The sequence below is a fragment of the Otolemur garnettii genome, unplaced genomic scaffold (assembly GCF_000181295.1).
Source record: "Otolemur garnettii isolate 467f Iridium unplaced genomic scaffold, OtoGar3 scaffold00003, whole genome shotgun sequence".
Lineage (NCBI taxonomy): Eukaryota > Metazoa > Chordata > Mammalia > Primates > Galagidae > Otolemur > Otolemur garnettii.
In genome coordinates, this window is record NW_003852398.1 from 22,639,944 (window position 1) to 22,655,274 (window position 15,331).

At 42.4% G+C, this 15,331-nt stretch overlaps 1 protein-coding gene across 1 annotated transcript in view; it reads right to left on the reverse strand.

Moving 5' to 3' along the window:
- GRIA1 (glutamate ionotropic receptor AMPA type subunit 1) overlaps nucleotides 1-15,331 on the reverse strand; it is a 311,205-nt gene that overhangs the window by 126,965 nt on the left and 168,909 nt on the right. Inside the window, exon 6 of the mRNA XM_003782253.2 lies at nucleotides 1,132-1,293. Coding sequence (XP_003782301.1) covers nucleotides 1,132-1,293 — 162 coding nt within the window. The remainder of the gene's footprint in view (nucleotides 1-1,131; nucleotides 1,294-15,331) is intronic.

The window sequence follows — 15,331 nt, forward strand, 5'->3', positions numbered from 1 at the left end:
TTTTAACTTTAATTCTCTCACTTCTTTTTTAAAAAATGAAATTACATTTATGTTATTTTTTAATCTCCTCAAATCATTTGAAAATCAAGTGAAGTATTCACATATGAATGAACTTTTCTGTGGTTTGCTCATTGTTTTAAAGCACATCTTGGGATTTTGTTTATTTAAACTCACATCAAGACGAGTCTTCATCCATGAAGAGTTAAATCAGTTTAAACAATAGCACAATGAGGAACACCTTAGTTAAATGGTCCACCACTTACAACAATAAATTGAGCGTGGGGCAAGACAAAGTCTGGCAAAGATTCACTGCTTGCCCCAGCTAAATAAACATAGCCTCAGAATCCTTCTCAACACAATCCTCCACACAGCCACTATCAACCTATCTGATTTTATATAAGGGAAAAAATTACTTTCTATCCTTATTCTAAACCATTCTCGATTTTGGTCACAGGATTTAGAGCTGCCTTGCTGGTGAGTGAGAGGCAGGTAGTCTGCACATAACTGAGAGCTGACCCTCTGAGGTTCTCATTTTCAGCTGGGCACATAGCTGACCAGAGGAAGGGCCACCTCACGACATAACCCAAGGAAGTTTCAGCCACAGAGCAATAAGCATCCCCCCTGAGCTGTGCTACATGGTGGCCCTGCCCAGAGAAGAACCGCCACTTTCCAGCCCAGGGTTTAACTTTCTGAGATATGGTCAATGCATCTGAGAAAATACGGTCAGTGCATCTGTGTGGCTTCTTTTCCTTTCTGCTGGGCAAAACACTGAGGAAATGGCTATGATTTAAGCAGCTATCCTGGACTCTAAGGTAGCAGCCCTATGCCGAGGACAGCAGAGCAAGGCAGTAAGAGAATCCTGGGCATTTGATGATTGTGAAGCCATTGCATGCATCCTGGACTGCTGACACCTAAACTTTGTTTACATCAGAGAAAAACAAAGTGTCTGACTTGTTCAAACCATTATAGTTTTGGGTGGTCTGACCCTTGCACTTCACACCCATCTATCTTTACGAATATATCTCCCTTAGTGTGTTCCTTTTAGAAAACCCATTCCTTTCCAAAGACTAACACTGTCTAAAAATCTGGGGGAGAGGCTGGTCCTTTGCTGCCAGCTGCTGGTGTCCTGACCTTGGGTCTCTTCCAGTCCACCCGGGTGTGGTCTCGAGCATCGCTGTTCTTCCATTGCTGCATGATCTTGGCTGGGATGGTGTCTGTGTAGTTCACCAACTGGAAACCTGTCACATTGGCCCCGCTCTCCTTGAATTTGTTCAAGTCAATGTCCATGAAGCCCTGAGGAGGAGCAAGGAGGGAGAAGTCAGAACATGCTGCCAGGTTAGATCGACTTCCTGTGCTGCAGAATCACATGATTTCCCATCCTGTTCTGTGGAGCTGACTCAACAAAGCAATGGCTGTGTCTCCCTCCCTTCCGAACCTGTTACCACTTAGTGCACAAAGTTAGCACAATGGGGAAAAGCACTTGATCAGGAGCTGGCATGCCAGGGCTGAAGTGCTGCCTCTGCCACTTAAAAGCCACTAGTTATACTACCATGGGCTAGGTTACCTGACAGTTCTCTTATCTGAATAATGGAGCTCAGGAGGTTGGGCAGAAGATGTACTATGGTGGCAAATGTCAAGTGTGTGGTACAGAGTGAGTGATCAGTACGTGTCACCCAAAATTATTACGGTGCTCCAGATAGACGGGACAAATATATCGGACAAATTCCCTCCCTCCACCTATTTAGGAGTAGAGGAGTCTGAAGTTCATTGGGGTGAGCTCCTATGAGTTCCACAGGCCACCAAGGTGGAAGAGACTGGGCTCTGGCGTGGGTCTTTATCCCCCTCCCTCACTGTGTGCTTTCCTGTGTAACAGACCAGCTCTTTATCACTGAGGAGGCCTAATCAACTCTACATCCATGAGCATTCTTTATCAGAACCAGACTTCCCAGCTCATGTGGTGAAGTTCATTCAAACTCAAGAAGCCTTCAACCTGAGAAGGAAATCTTGTATTTGTGCATAATATTCAATAATAGACAGCACTTTCATACCAATGGCCCCCTTTCACTTTATTGCTTTACTATGTATAAGGTAAAATTTAAATGTCTGCTTGGCAGATAAAGAAACTGAAACACAGTGAGAAACTGACTTGCACAAAGTCTTTCATTCAGTGAGTTAGCGGCAGAGAGAGGACCAGAACTAAGGCCATTTGTTCACTCATGCACTTGCTCATTAGTTATTCAATAGATGTTTTTGAAAAGCTATAGCATACTATTATAAGAGCAAATAAAATGAATTCCTTCTCTCATGGAGCTTATATTCTATGGGAAAAACAGGCAATATACAAGCAAGTAAATATGCAGCATAGAAAAGTTCAATCTAGTACAGTAAACTGGTGGTAGCAATGGGTCCTAGGAAGAAAGACAAAGCTGACTGAATGGGGGGGGGGCGCGGAGAGCCAGGGGAGCAATGCTTTGAAGGGAATGATCAGGATGAGCTTCCTCGAGGAGGTGGTGTTGGCACAGGGATCTGAGGAAAGCCAAGCTTGCGACTGAGCTTTGGGGATATTTGGGGAAGAGCATTCTGAGCAAAGCCCCAGAGGTGGGAGGATGTTGAAGGGACAGCAAGGAGGCTGGTGTCACTGCACACCATGTGTGACCAGAGAGAGGGTGGGAAGTGAGGTCAGAGTGGCCACCCCAGACTGGTGGGAGTCTTGTGTCAACATGAGGGTCTTTTTAATTTTTTTGTATAATTGGGGGTCTGCTGCAGGTATTGGAGCATAAAGCCAATGCCCTTTCAGTTGCACAGCTCGGGGGAACTGCCGAATCCCCATGAGTGAAATGGGAGATTAGTATGATGGAGGCAGGGAAAGCTCCTCACTGGCAGCCAAAAGAACTGAGTGCTGGTCCCAACTCCATCTTTGGGTCTTACAGCCCTGTCTGCATCTCTGAATTGCTCATGGCCTTCGTCCAGTTTTCTCATGTGAAAGAATAGACTTCATGATTTAGAGATACCTCTCCCCCACCTGTGTCTCTACAGGTCTGTGATTCTTTATTGTTTTTTTTTTTTATTTTTTACCTCATTTTTTAAAATTTAATTTTTAATTAAAATCATAACTATATACATGTACAGGGTACAATGTGATGACTTGATATATAACGTGGAATGCTTAAATCAAACTGGTTAAACTGATATCTATCACCTTGCTTCTTATTTTTTGTTGTAAGACATTTACAATTTACTCTTAGTTATTTTGAAATACATCCTTGCATTGTGCATATTAGGTGAGATCCCACCAAATTCCCTCTCTTCTCCCACCAATCGCCCTTCCACCTTTCCTCCCCTCTCCCTCCTCACCCCTCTCTGGCTAGACTATATGTTTATCATTTATGTTTTATCATTTATATGAGTGTGTATTTATATATTTGTTTCATAATAGTATTGAGCACACTGGATACTTTTTTTTTCCTTCTTGAGATACTTTACTAAGAAGAATGTGTTTTGACTCCATCCTGGTAAACATGAAAGATACTCTCTGTCTTTTTATGGCTGAATAGTATTCCATGGTATACATATACCACAATTTTTTAATCTATTCAGGGGTTGATGGGCATTTGGGTTGCTACCACAACTTGGCAACTATGAATTGGGCTGCAATAAACATTCTAGTGCAAACGTCGTTGCTGTAAAATGATTTTTGTTCTTCTCGGTAGATACCTAATAATGGGATTGCAGGATAAAATGGAAAAACAAAGCTTAGGAGCACTCAATGTCTTTGTCCTTGCGATTGTCTCTGCCTGATAATGATGACCTTTTTTGGCTGGCTCCCTCCATATTTGGGATCTTAGCTAGAATGACATCTCTTCAAAGAGGCCTTACTTGACCCCTTATCTAAAGATTCAATTTTTTGCTCTGTGGTAGACACTGTCAGCAGCCTTCATTTCCACTCACCTTTATACACTGGTATTCTACTTGATGTACTAACTACAAACACTTGCTATTCTTCCTGCCTGCAAGGTAAGCCAGTCATATTGGGGAGTTAATGCACCTAGAAGCAGCTCTTAACCAATAACAGATAGGGAGTTAGGAGATAAATGCCTCAGAATCCTCCTTCCTGGGTGGCACAACCCAAAGCATGTTCTGCACTAACATCTAGAGAGGGACTGTGCTCCTGCAGTTGCCGGCAGTGTGTCTTTGTGATGTACCTTCCTAGGCTGCCCTCCCTTCCCTGATTTCCTACTCGTGTTTCTCGGGGATTGCACCCAAAGAAACCACTTGCATTTGAATCCTTGTCTTAGGAGTTGCTTTTGGAAGACCCTGATAGAGTCACCCTCAACACCCGGCGCAATCACTTCTATCTCAGCGCCCTGCTAGGTTTCTCCAGAGCACTTCTCACCATTCGAGACTCTCTTGTTCACTCTGTGTTTCCTGATCTTCTCTTCTCTCATTAGAATGTCAGCTTTATGAGAGCAGGACCTTTCCGGTCTTAGTCACTGATGTGTCCTAGAACCTGCACCTAGAACAATGCCTGCCATAGAGTAGGTACATGATATATATTTGTTCAATGAAAAACAGAGACTTTCCTCAAGCAAGAATGCCAGTTAGTCAGGAGACATATGACCAGCAAGCAGCAAATGCCAGCGGATGAATTTTGTAAAAAAGAGAAACTCCGTTTGGAAAGACCTCTGAGATTAACTTGTTCTACAGCCACCATTTACAGAATTTCTCAGAGGTAAGTGATTTGCACAACAGTACTAGCCAGCTGTCAGTAAAGGGGAAGTCAGAATTAGGTCCCTCTACCCAATACATTCCAAGATGTTACACTGTCTAAGTGCACAGTCACCCCAGGACTGGTTAAAAGCTACTACTCAGTGGAGAGATTTTCCATAGTTTTTAGAGACCTTAAAAAGAACAACTTGATAATAAAATAACTACTGAGAGAATAAAATGGAAATCACCTCCTGCAGTCACAGCCCATCACTTGAAAATCTATAGCAAAAGTTAGTTACCCAGAAGAAAAAAAATAATTTTACAAGGACATCTGCACTGGAAAGTTGATTGCAGCTCAATTCACAATGACCAAGATGTGGAAGCAACCCAAATGCCAATCAACTCATGAACGGTTTAACAAATTGTGGCACAGGTATACCAAGGAGTACTATTCAGCCACAATAAGGATGAAGACTTTACATCTTTTATATTTACCTGGATGGAGTTGAAATACATAGTTCTTAGTAAAGTATCACAAGAATGGAAAAGCAAGTATCCAATGTACTCAATTCTAATGTGAAACCATTATATAAACAACTACATGTCCACACGAAAGAAAAACACAAGTTTATTTAAGTGAGGGGGAGGTGGGAGGAGGGACAGGGAGAGGTATTGGCAAGTTCTCACCTAATGTGCACACTGTAGGTGCATATAGCAAATCCCCTGGGTGAAGGGCTCAAGGACAACGTGAACTTTTCTTGGAAGTGAAAACAACGTAACCTAAATATTTGTACGCTCATATTAATCTGAAATTAAAAAGAAATATGTGTAGCAAGCTCCTAGACATTTTGTACATTTCCATCTCAAACATAATGGAGGCCAAAGGAAATGGCAGAGTTTATTCAAACTTAAGAGCCATTCAACCCCATCGCCAGAACGTCTGACTACAAGGTTAGTGGAGCCAAACCTTGGTGACATATAATCAAACTGATGTGATCATCCAATCAAACTTTCTTGTCTCTCTGAGAAAGGATGAAGAAAGAAGGATAAAACACACTCAGAGCTGTGATGTTAAGCAAAAGAAACAAAATTAGGCAATAACTCAGAGCATCAATGTATGTTCATCTAATAGCTGACGTCTCTCCTGTTATTTAAAATTTCCTGCTGGTAATGATAACCTTGCATCTCTACATGGTGCTTAATCCCTGAGAAATAAGTCCCTTAGTATTACTTGACTTGATTTCTCTATAACGCCAGAAAATGGACTACGCCAACGTAGAAATATGTTCTTACTAAGAAGGGGAAATAAAGGCGTTAACTCCTTGTGTGATGGTTAACTGGAAAATTCAACTCCTTCACTCTGTTCCCCCGGGGACTCTCATTAAATGTTGTTTAATTAAGTCATTTTCTAATTTTGTTTTTCATTATATTAAAAAAAACCTTAGAGGGGTAATGTTTCATAATTAATGCATTTTTCCTTATCTGCTTTATTTGTGCTATTAATTATATAGTATTGTATGAGGACACTACATTGCTAATTGTATTCTATTAAAAGTTTTAACTATGATGTTTGGTTGTCACCACTCTCTGTGAGCCACTTTGCCCATTTTATAACATGCTCCCAAATGCTCAGTCCATTCCTACATACACTGTGGCTACAGAATAAAAATGAAATTAACATACAGGGTGCTTTTTATTCAAGTTATTCAGTGTTGTTCACATAATTCAGCATGAGAATGCAGGTCTGAACCCAGACTCCTTCCACTGCCCCCGATCCCTGGTAATACATGTTGCTCTTTACAGCCTGATGGACTATTTCTCATCTAAAATGGAGCTACTAGGTCATTATGTTTTTGTCTGTTTCTTCCATACCTTTGTGGCATTTCACTCTGTCCCATGTGTGACTAATGAGTGGGTGAAGAAAGATGCTATGTCTGCTATCTTCATTCAAGGGCAAAGGCACTGACAGATAAACTGCCAGCTCTCAGGATAATGGTCCTTCACCTGAGGGACACAGAAGCACCTTAGGCAGCTTTGGCAATGCAGCCATCCCTAAGGACTGTCATTTGGTAGCCCTAAAAAAGAAACAAGTTCTCTAGTTTGAGAAAGCTCTAATACTGGCAAATCAAAAATCAAGATTCAGGAGATTACGATTATAAAGGCAATCATCAGAAGAACTCCAGATAATAGCATAAGTAACAAACGTTGAGGAGTGGATGTGGGGGATAGTATGAGATGATTCATCATCTTTCTAATGGAAAGTCAGACAGGGAATTAAAGTTGATAAAGCAAGAAAAAAATCATACTTTGTAGAAGTGTGGAGGAAACCATCATAATCAAATACAGAAAAGGTTTAAAATGTTCACAAAGTATGAGACTGTAGAGGAGTTTGCTTTTTATTTTATACCCTTTTGCAATATCTTTTTTATCATGTGAATGCATTACCTTTATAATATTATTTAAAAAATAACTCCTCAGATAATTCTGTTGTACTTTGTCGGTCAGAAATCATCTATTAGTCACTAGACAGAGGGACAGGGAGTAGCAGTGGCAGGACAGGGAAGGTAAATTGATGTATGTACTGAAGCTTTGTTATAGTCTGTTAAGAGAGCCCTGCTTAATTTGTGGTCCCCTGGCCTGGAATGAAAGAACACTGGTGCTGTCAAATACTCTACTGAAATTCAGCTTCAGAAGCATTACTTATAAAAATAACACCAATGACAACAATGGCTGAAATACCACTTCCTTTGCCTTACATAACTCTGTCCAAACAATCTTTTAAGAGGTTTGAGTTACTGCCATTTGAAAACAGAAAATTAGGTAATCAATTGAAAGTCATCCCTAGATTTATTTTAAACCTTGCTTAAGTGCTTATCCTGATCTAGGTATTCTGTGAAATGCTTTATATAGATACTCCCTGTTTAATTCCTTCAACAATTCTGAGAGGTAAATGTGTACAGTAGACATCGGATACTTATTTGCATAAATGAGTGAGTGTGTATCCATCCTAATTTTCTGTTGAGCAGTTATGGTACAGAGACCTTTGAAAACTCCCGTGAGATCATACAGCAAGTGAGGATGCAAACTGTGGTCCAATCATAAAATCTGTCTCCTTCACTAATGGGTTATACTGTCCTTTCAGAGGAAAAGCACATGAATTTAGCTTTAGGATGGTGTATCCAGATTGCCCCTGGCACAGAGGGCATAGAACCTCACAGCTGATACAGTCAATAAGCTAGAATAAATGTCTCACCCTGCTAAAGCAGGGACCTTCAAATACAGCTTTCTGTCTTGAAAGAACACCATGGGACACCACTAGGTTTTCTCTCTTTGACACCAATCTCCTAAGGTTATTTAAGAGGACAGTGATAAGCTTTTGGTTTATCTGAAGCTTATTAGTACCCACCTACCTCACATCTGTACCAGGGAACAGCAAGTTTTTATGTGTAAAGGGCCAGATTGTAATATTTCAGCCTTTGCAGACCATCTGGTTTCTATCTCAACTACTTAACTGTGCCACTGTGGCATGAAAGCAGCCATATGTAGACAATCAGAAATGAATGAGCACAGCTATCCCAATAAAAATTAGCTGTGGATACTGAAATTTAATACTGTTTAATTTTCACATGTTGTAAACTATCTTTCTTTGGATTTTCCCACTGATTTAAAAATATAAAACCACATTCATTCTTAGCTTGTGAGCCATGCCAAATCAGATGGTGGTTAAATATGACCCATGGGCCAGAGTTTGCTCACGTCTGAGTTACCCAGAAGTCAAGATTTTAGAGATCAGAACAGACTCTTTATTGTGTCAGTGGGAAACTGAGGTCAAAAGAGAATAGTATCTTAAAGTCGTGTGGCAGGTTGCTGAATTAGTTGGGGTTAGAACCTGTCCCCTCCCCTCTATGCCCACCATATGAGGCAACAATGCTGAAAAACCATTTGCGTACAATGACTGGGAGTAAAGTGCTCAATTATGTAAACTAGTTAATATAGTCACTCCATCTATCACATGTCAATCATAATTTTCAAAGGATTAAAATGAAAAGGCGTTTCAAGTAATTACGATATCCTAAAGAGATGTTTAACGCTATAAACTACATTGGACGTGATTTCATCTTGCTGTGAAGATTCAGATTCGGAGAATGCTTTAAGGATCTTGAAGAGGCTCTGGGCCGTCATTATGGCTATTAATTAGCACATGCATTTGGAAACAAAAGAACTGATTATGCGTGCTTACTGGGTACTTAGCCTCTCTGAGGCTCAGTTCTCTGGTCTTCGGAAATGCAGGTTATAATAGCACCTACATCATCAAATTGGTGTAGGCTTAAAAGAATTAATACAATTAAGTACTGAGAACTGTGCCTGGCACACAGTAAGTGCTTAATGAATGTTAGCTATTATTACTGTCGTCACATCCACCATCATCATTATCACTGGGTCAAGAGGTTAGGTGTTTTTAGAATTGCTTTAAATCCAGGGACTGGGTTAAGCAAGAAGCCTGAGAGAACAGGAGGCAGGTGTACAGAAACACAGCTTTAGAAGGATGAAAAGCTTTATCTTCAAAGCTGGATTCCCTTTCTCTTGGATTCTTTCAAGGGGTCACGTACAAGCTGTTCAGCCCTCATCATCCTGCCTGTGCCCACGCCACGCCCGCCAGAAGGAAGAAAGAGCGTCTCACTTCATTAAGGGAAAGGAGCAAGGAAGCAGGTTTATTTTCCTGGGACGCAGGAAAGGGCACGCCTTCCACCCCACCCCCTTGAGATCTAGAAGGAGAAAGATTAGGGAAAATTAAAGAACTTGCCCTTTATATGCTGAATAGCACAAGCTGAACATGCCCAGTTTCTCCAAATTGTCAAATAGCATCTTAGATGACAGCCTCACGGAGAGGACAGTTACAGGGAAGTGCAGTTTGAAAAGTCTTGTTACATTAGAGACGCTCGGAAAAAATGGGGATGATCAGCTGAAAAAATAAGAGAAGACTGAGAGGTTAAGTGAAAGATGTATTTGTATCTCAGAAGGGCTATCACAGGGAAGAGGTGGAAGATTTGTTCTCTGAGGCTCTGAAAGGTAGGCCAGGATCAGTGCATGGGTAGAAGTCATGGAGGCAGATTTTTGGCTAAAACAGTAATGACAGTAACAACCACAGTGCCTGATAGGTATCCAACCTGTACTATGTAGTAGACACTGTGCGAAGTTCTTTATATTATTTCATGCAATTCTCATACTAACCCTATAAAACAGGCACTCTTATCACTTCCATTCACAAATGAGGAATTAGAAAACTGAGGCTTACATTAATTGAGTAGCTCCCGCCCAATGTAGCAAGCTAGTAAGAGACAGAAACCATAGTGCTACCGGTAACAAGACTCCTGGGCTTGCTTTCTCCCCACTGTCCAGCCTGCCTCCTAACCACCAGTGCAGTCCATCTGATTCATTCATCTCCTGTCCATCCACAAAGCACCTGCAGTGGCCTGCATCTTTATACTGAGAAGAACCTAGCCGATTTCCATGAGATCAGGACATTTGTCTCTGCTCCTTAATATGTGCTGGTACTTGGAATGTGAACCACAAAGCACTTTATTTCTCTCTTAGGCCACTCTCAGTATTGTCTTTGAGATTTGTCCTTCTCCTCTGTCCTAAGAGACTGTGAACTCCTAGAGGGCAGGGGCCCATAGTGTGTTTCATATATGTGGAGGAATGAAGGGATAGAAAGTCTTTGCTTACCCTCTATGATTTCTTATAAGCGTCAATCCTGTTTCCTCTCAGCCTCAGTTTTTCTCTTGTGAACCAATGAGATCTCGTCATTGACTTTTGTGTGTGTGTGTGTGTGTGTGTGTGTGTATAGTGTATTGTGATCCAGGTTATAAATAAGAAGTGTTAGGAGAAGAGGTTTAGGAACAGCCTCATAAGTTCTGTCCTATCTTTGAACTCTAGGAGTTGTCTGTCCTTGAGGTAATTGTCAATTATCCTACCTCTACAGGAATTAGTCTTCTACAGGAATTGATCTGCAGACTAAGGGCACCGGCCAGATCCATGACCTTTCAAGCTATGTTCCTGGTTGCAGGTACTTTAGAAGTTACTATGCTGGATTAGAAGAAGGCCAGAAAGATGGGGTCCTAGATCCCCACCCTCTCTTATCCACCCAAGTAGCTCTGCTTTTTCTGTGTTTTATATATTACAGTTCTCCCCCCAAGCCTCCATTTAAAAATAGAGCTTCAAACTAAAAAGTCTAGAAATTTCTGAGCCAGTAGATTTGTCTCTTAAGTGCTCTTCCCGCTTTGATCTACAATTCTGTGATCACACAGGTGTGTGCACATGAATATGGATATGTGTGAATTTGTGGAATACTCCTGGGCTGAGGACTTATTTGTGTCCTCAAATACCAATGTTTCTGCATAAAAGTCTTCACATTTTCCTATTTGAGCCACTTTAACCAACCAAACCTTCAAGGTGTCCTTACCCTATATAATGCCTGGTAATAGGCAGGCTAATCTGGTTCCCACTAAGTCAATAAGACATTGTAGCCGTGATTAAATCAGTGAACGTGCCATCCATATTGGACAAAAAAAGATTGGTGTTGACTTATGGAATTATATTTGAAAGCAAAGAGGCACACTTGGTTATCTGCAAATGCATCAACAGACATACCCCTCCACAAAGGTGTCCACTATTGAGAAAGTATTATAAATGTCAGTCAGTGTCTCACAAACCAATTTCTTTCAGTTCTGAGATTTAGACTAAAATGCTGGGACCTTGTGGCAGAAGGCCAAGGACCTCCAAACTAGGCTGTTGATGCAAGGCTGTCAAGATGTACTACCTGGCCTGAGGAGGGTTGATTTTCCAGAGAGTCCCTGCATCTTGATTCTGCTCTAGCTGCATGCAATTGGGATGACACCTGGCCAGAGCCACTTCAGAGCATGAGACAAAGGCCCATCGATAGTTGACACTTTCAGAGTCTACTAGTATAGGGTGGGCCCCTATGGTTAGAGCTTCTGATGAACCTGAAACCAACAACATCATCCCTTTACATGATCAAAACCTTCCTACCCAGAGAAGGCTGGCAAAGGACTCATAGCCAGCCCATATTTTGATGAAATGTGAGTATGACATACATATTCACAGGGCCTCACATATAGTAGAGTCCCATCAAATGCCTGGTGACAAAATCAACAAAAGTTCAAACATAGGATACATTTGAAACTTCCTGGGAATGGGGAAAGGAATAATCCAGTTACTCATTTACTCATCCATTAGCTCAATTGTTCATGAGTGTTTAATATTGCAAAGCACATGTTAGACACAGGCGGGTAGCAGAGAATAAAACAGGACTTGTCCTTGCTTTCAAGTTGCTTAAGGTTTAAAGAGAAAGGCCAATATTACGTAAGTAATTATAGAGCAAAATAGTGGAGCCAAACCTGAGCATAGAGCTTAGAGAAGGCTTCCCAGTGAAAGCAATGAAGTCTGACAGAAAAAGAGCCTTTGGTTTGTTGAAGGGGGCAGGGAAAAACACTCTAGGCAAACAATCTGGGCATGCTTTAAGGTTCAGAGTCACAGCAATGGAGATGGTGTGCCTCAGCAACTACCTATATCCATCACTAGATTCAAATCTCAGCCCTACCACCTCTTAGCTGTGAAACCCTGGGCAGCCTACTCAGCTCCTCTGTGCCTCAGTATCTTTTGCTGCAAAATGGCAATTATTACAGCACCTATCTCACAGGGCTTCTCTGAGGATGACCTGTGTTATATGTCAAATTTATAGAACAGTGCCTGGCACATAGTACTCACCTAAGGCCTTATGCCTCTTGGGCCTCCATTTCCTTCCCACTATAGATGGACAGGTAAGAGAACAAGGACTGGACTCTTCTAGTTACACATCAGCCCTATCACCTGCCAACACTGGGGCTAAGGGGTTCTTCCTGCTTCTAAGTTGGTGGTGGCAAGGGGTTTCCATGCTACACAGAGCAATAGAAGTGACTGCCTTGCATATTTGAAATGGTCCCCCAGGATGTTGACTTGGCATGGAAATCAGCAAAGGTGTGCATGGTTTGCAAAGTCAAAGGGTACACCTAGTGCTTGAGATTGATGGAATAGCCTCTTCCTTATGATGAAGGAAGCCAAGGTGGTTTGGAAATGTTTTATCTTTATTTTTTTGATGTTTCTGAACTGCAGAGAGAGTCAGGAAAACTAGAACCCTAAATTGCACAGCAAGGAAGGGTCCTTTGGATGAACTTTTTTCTTTTGAAAAATTGTGCCAGATTTTGAACAAATTGAGATCTTCTGAAAATTAAAATGATTTGTACAAATGATAATGAGTTGGTGGCAGAGTTAGGAGCCCCCAGGCCTCTGCTGCACTTGCTGTTCTAAGACTTTACACACATTAAGTCATGTCAAGCATATGCCTATCCCCTCCCCCCACATACACACATTAAGTTGTGTTAAGCACACATTGCTATTCCCACTCACAGACTAGGAAACTGAGGTACAGAGAGGTAAAGTGACTTGTCCAGGGACACACAGCTAATAAGTGGCTGAGCCAGAATTTCTGCCCAGGCAGTTTAAGGGGGAAAGGCATTTATTTCCTGGCTTTACTCAGTTATAATTTCAGACTTTTGAGTTGCAAATATTTCCTTAGATTGGGTACTGTGGCCCATGGAGAATAAGCCTAGCCTTTAAAATTGGAGAGGTCTGAGTTTGGATTCTAGTATTAGCTGTGTGACCTTAATCAAAGGTCTTTCAACAACTTAAACTTTGTTTTCCTCACTCATAAAATGGGACTGTAATCTCACCTTTTTTGGAGATGCAGAAACTGTCATAGGTCCCTAGGGTGGATTGTCCTACCTAGAGGATGGGGCTGAGCACAAAGGGTGACCTGGAGTCTACCTTGCCTGAGGGAGGTTGGATTGCCGGGGAAGAGAGTGGCTTCTGGCCCTTCTGTCCACCCACTCCCCTTTCCCTTTCCGAGGCGCTCTGCAGTGTCCGCTCAGGTGTAAAGTGAAAAGTGACCGACTACCACCGAAGAGGGAGTTGAAAGCAGAGGGAGAGAGAAGGCAGGGTGGGAGGGAGACAAGGAAGCTGGAAGGAGAGGGACTCTGAGGGGGGTCCAAGGGGGAGGGGGTGCTGCAGAGCCTGTCTCCTTGTCTCTCTCGCTCACAGGCAGGTGTGTGCACACGCGCGTGCACACACACATAAGCATAGACACATTGCGAAAATAAAGAGAAAGGCAGCAGTTGGGAGGCAAAGAAACAACCAAGAAGGAGCAGATGATTGCTTCAAATCCTAGCTCCTTTCTGCCGTTTAACTCCAGGGCAACTTCTCACTTCCCTTCTCCAGGCCTTGGGCGCCCATTTTGTAAAATGAGGGGCTGGGAAAGATGAGCTCATTGGGACCCTTGGGTTCTAACTCTCTTGAATTCTTCCAACCCAGGTGAGGACACTCTCTTCACAGGACCACTGGCCCAGGTGGATGCTGCGTTAGGAGCCTTACCAGACACCCTCCAGCCTAGGCAGGCCTCTCTATCCTCCGATAACCACACTCTGACATTTTAGGTGGTCATTTATGGGGCTTGGATTATGGTCACAGGCTGTGATTTCTCTCTGACGTTCTTTTAGAACTTTATTTATGTGTTACAACCCAGCTGGAAGACAAGGGCACATTGCTTTCAGGACAGAAGTTAATGTCCTCACACTTCTCTGCGCTCCTCTCATGAGCCCAGAGCACTGGCCAGCACACGGACATGCTTGGTGCACATGTGAGGGTTGTTTGGTCGGCTGTGGGAACCACATCCTGTGAGAAGGCACTGGGGGAACAGGACGGGGTCCAGGCTGGAGGAGCAAACACCAAAGAGCAAGCAGGGTGGCTGCTTCCAAATATTCAAAGGCCGCTTTGTAGAAGGGCAACAGACACATTTTGCAAGAATAAGAGGGCAGGCAGTGCCAGAAGTGATGAGAGGGCGGCACAGGGTGAACAGAACACAGGCTCTGCCCTGTTCGAGCAAGATTGTGGAAACTGTCAGAGCCCTTTGAAAAGATAAAGGGCTGCCCAGAGGTATGACTTTCCCCTCACTGGGTTTTATTCGAGCAGGAACCAAATGCAGGTGCTTCTGTTAGGGATGCTGTAGAGGAGATTCTGGTCCTTTACAGCGGAAAGTGGGTTAGAAGCCTCTTAGACACACCTCCAACTGCTCATTTGCATATTCATAACTGGATTCACATTCTTGTTATCTCTGCTTCTTTTAGCATAGACACAGGGATTCTGCCTTTAAGTGCCTGTGGTGTGTGGATGCAAATATTATTTCCTGAGAAGCCATTTCACTCACTCACTCACTCATTCATTCATTCATTCATTCAGTGACTGTTTAAAGAACACCCGTTAGATGCAACTCACTTTGCCAGGCACTGGGAATTCAACAGTGAACAATCCTTCCCACAGGAGCTTACAGATAAACAACGAGGAAGACATTACATAAGAGTCAATCAGGTGCCTAATCTCAATTTTGGTAAGTGAAAAAATCTGGAATTGTGGTGGCAAATAACAGGTAGATGAGATTTAGTCTGTGTGGGGACTTGAGGGACCCCAAAGATAGTGTAGTATCCTCAGACATAAGTGTCTTTTCCACTAACAA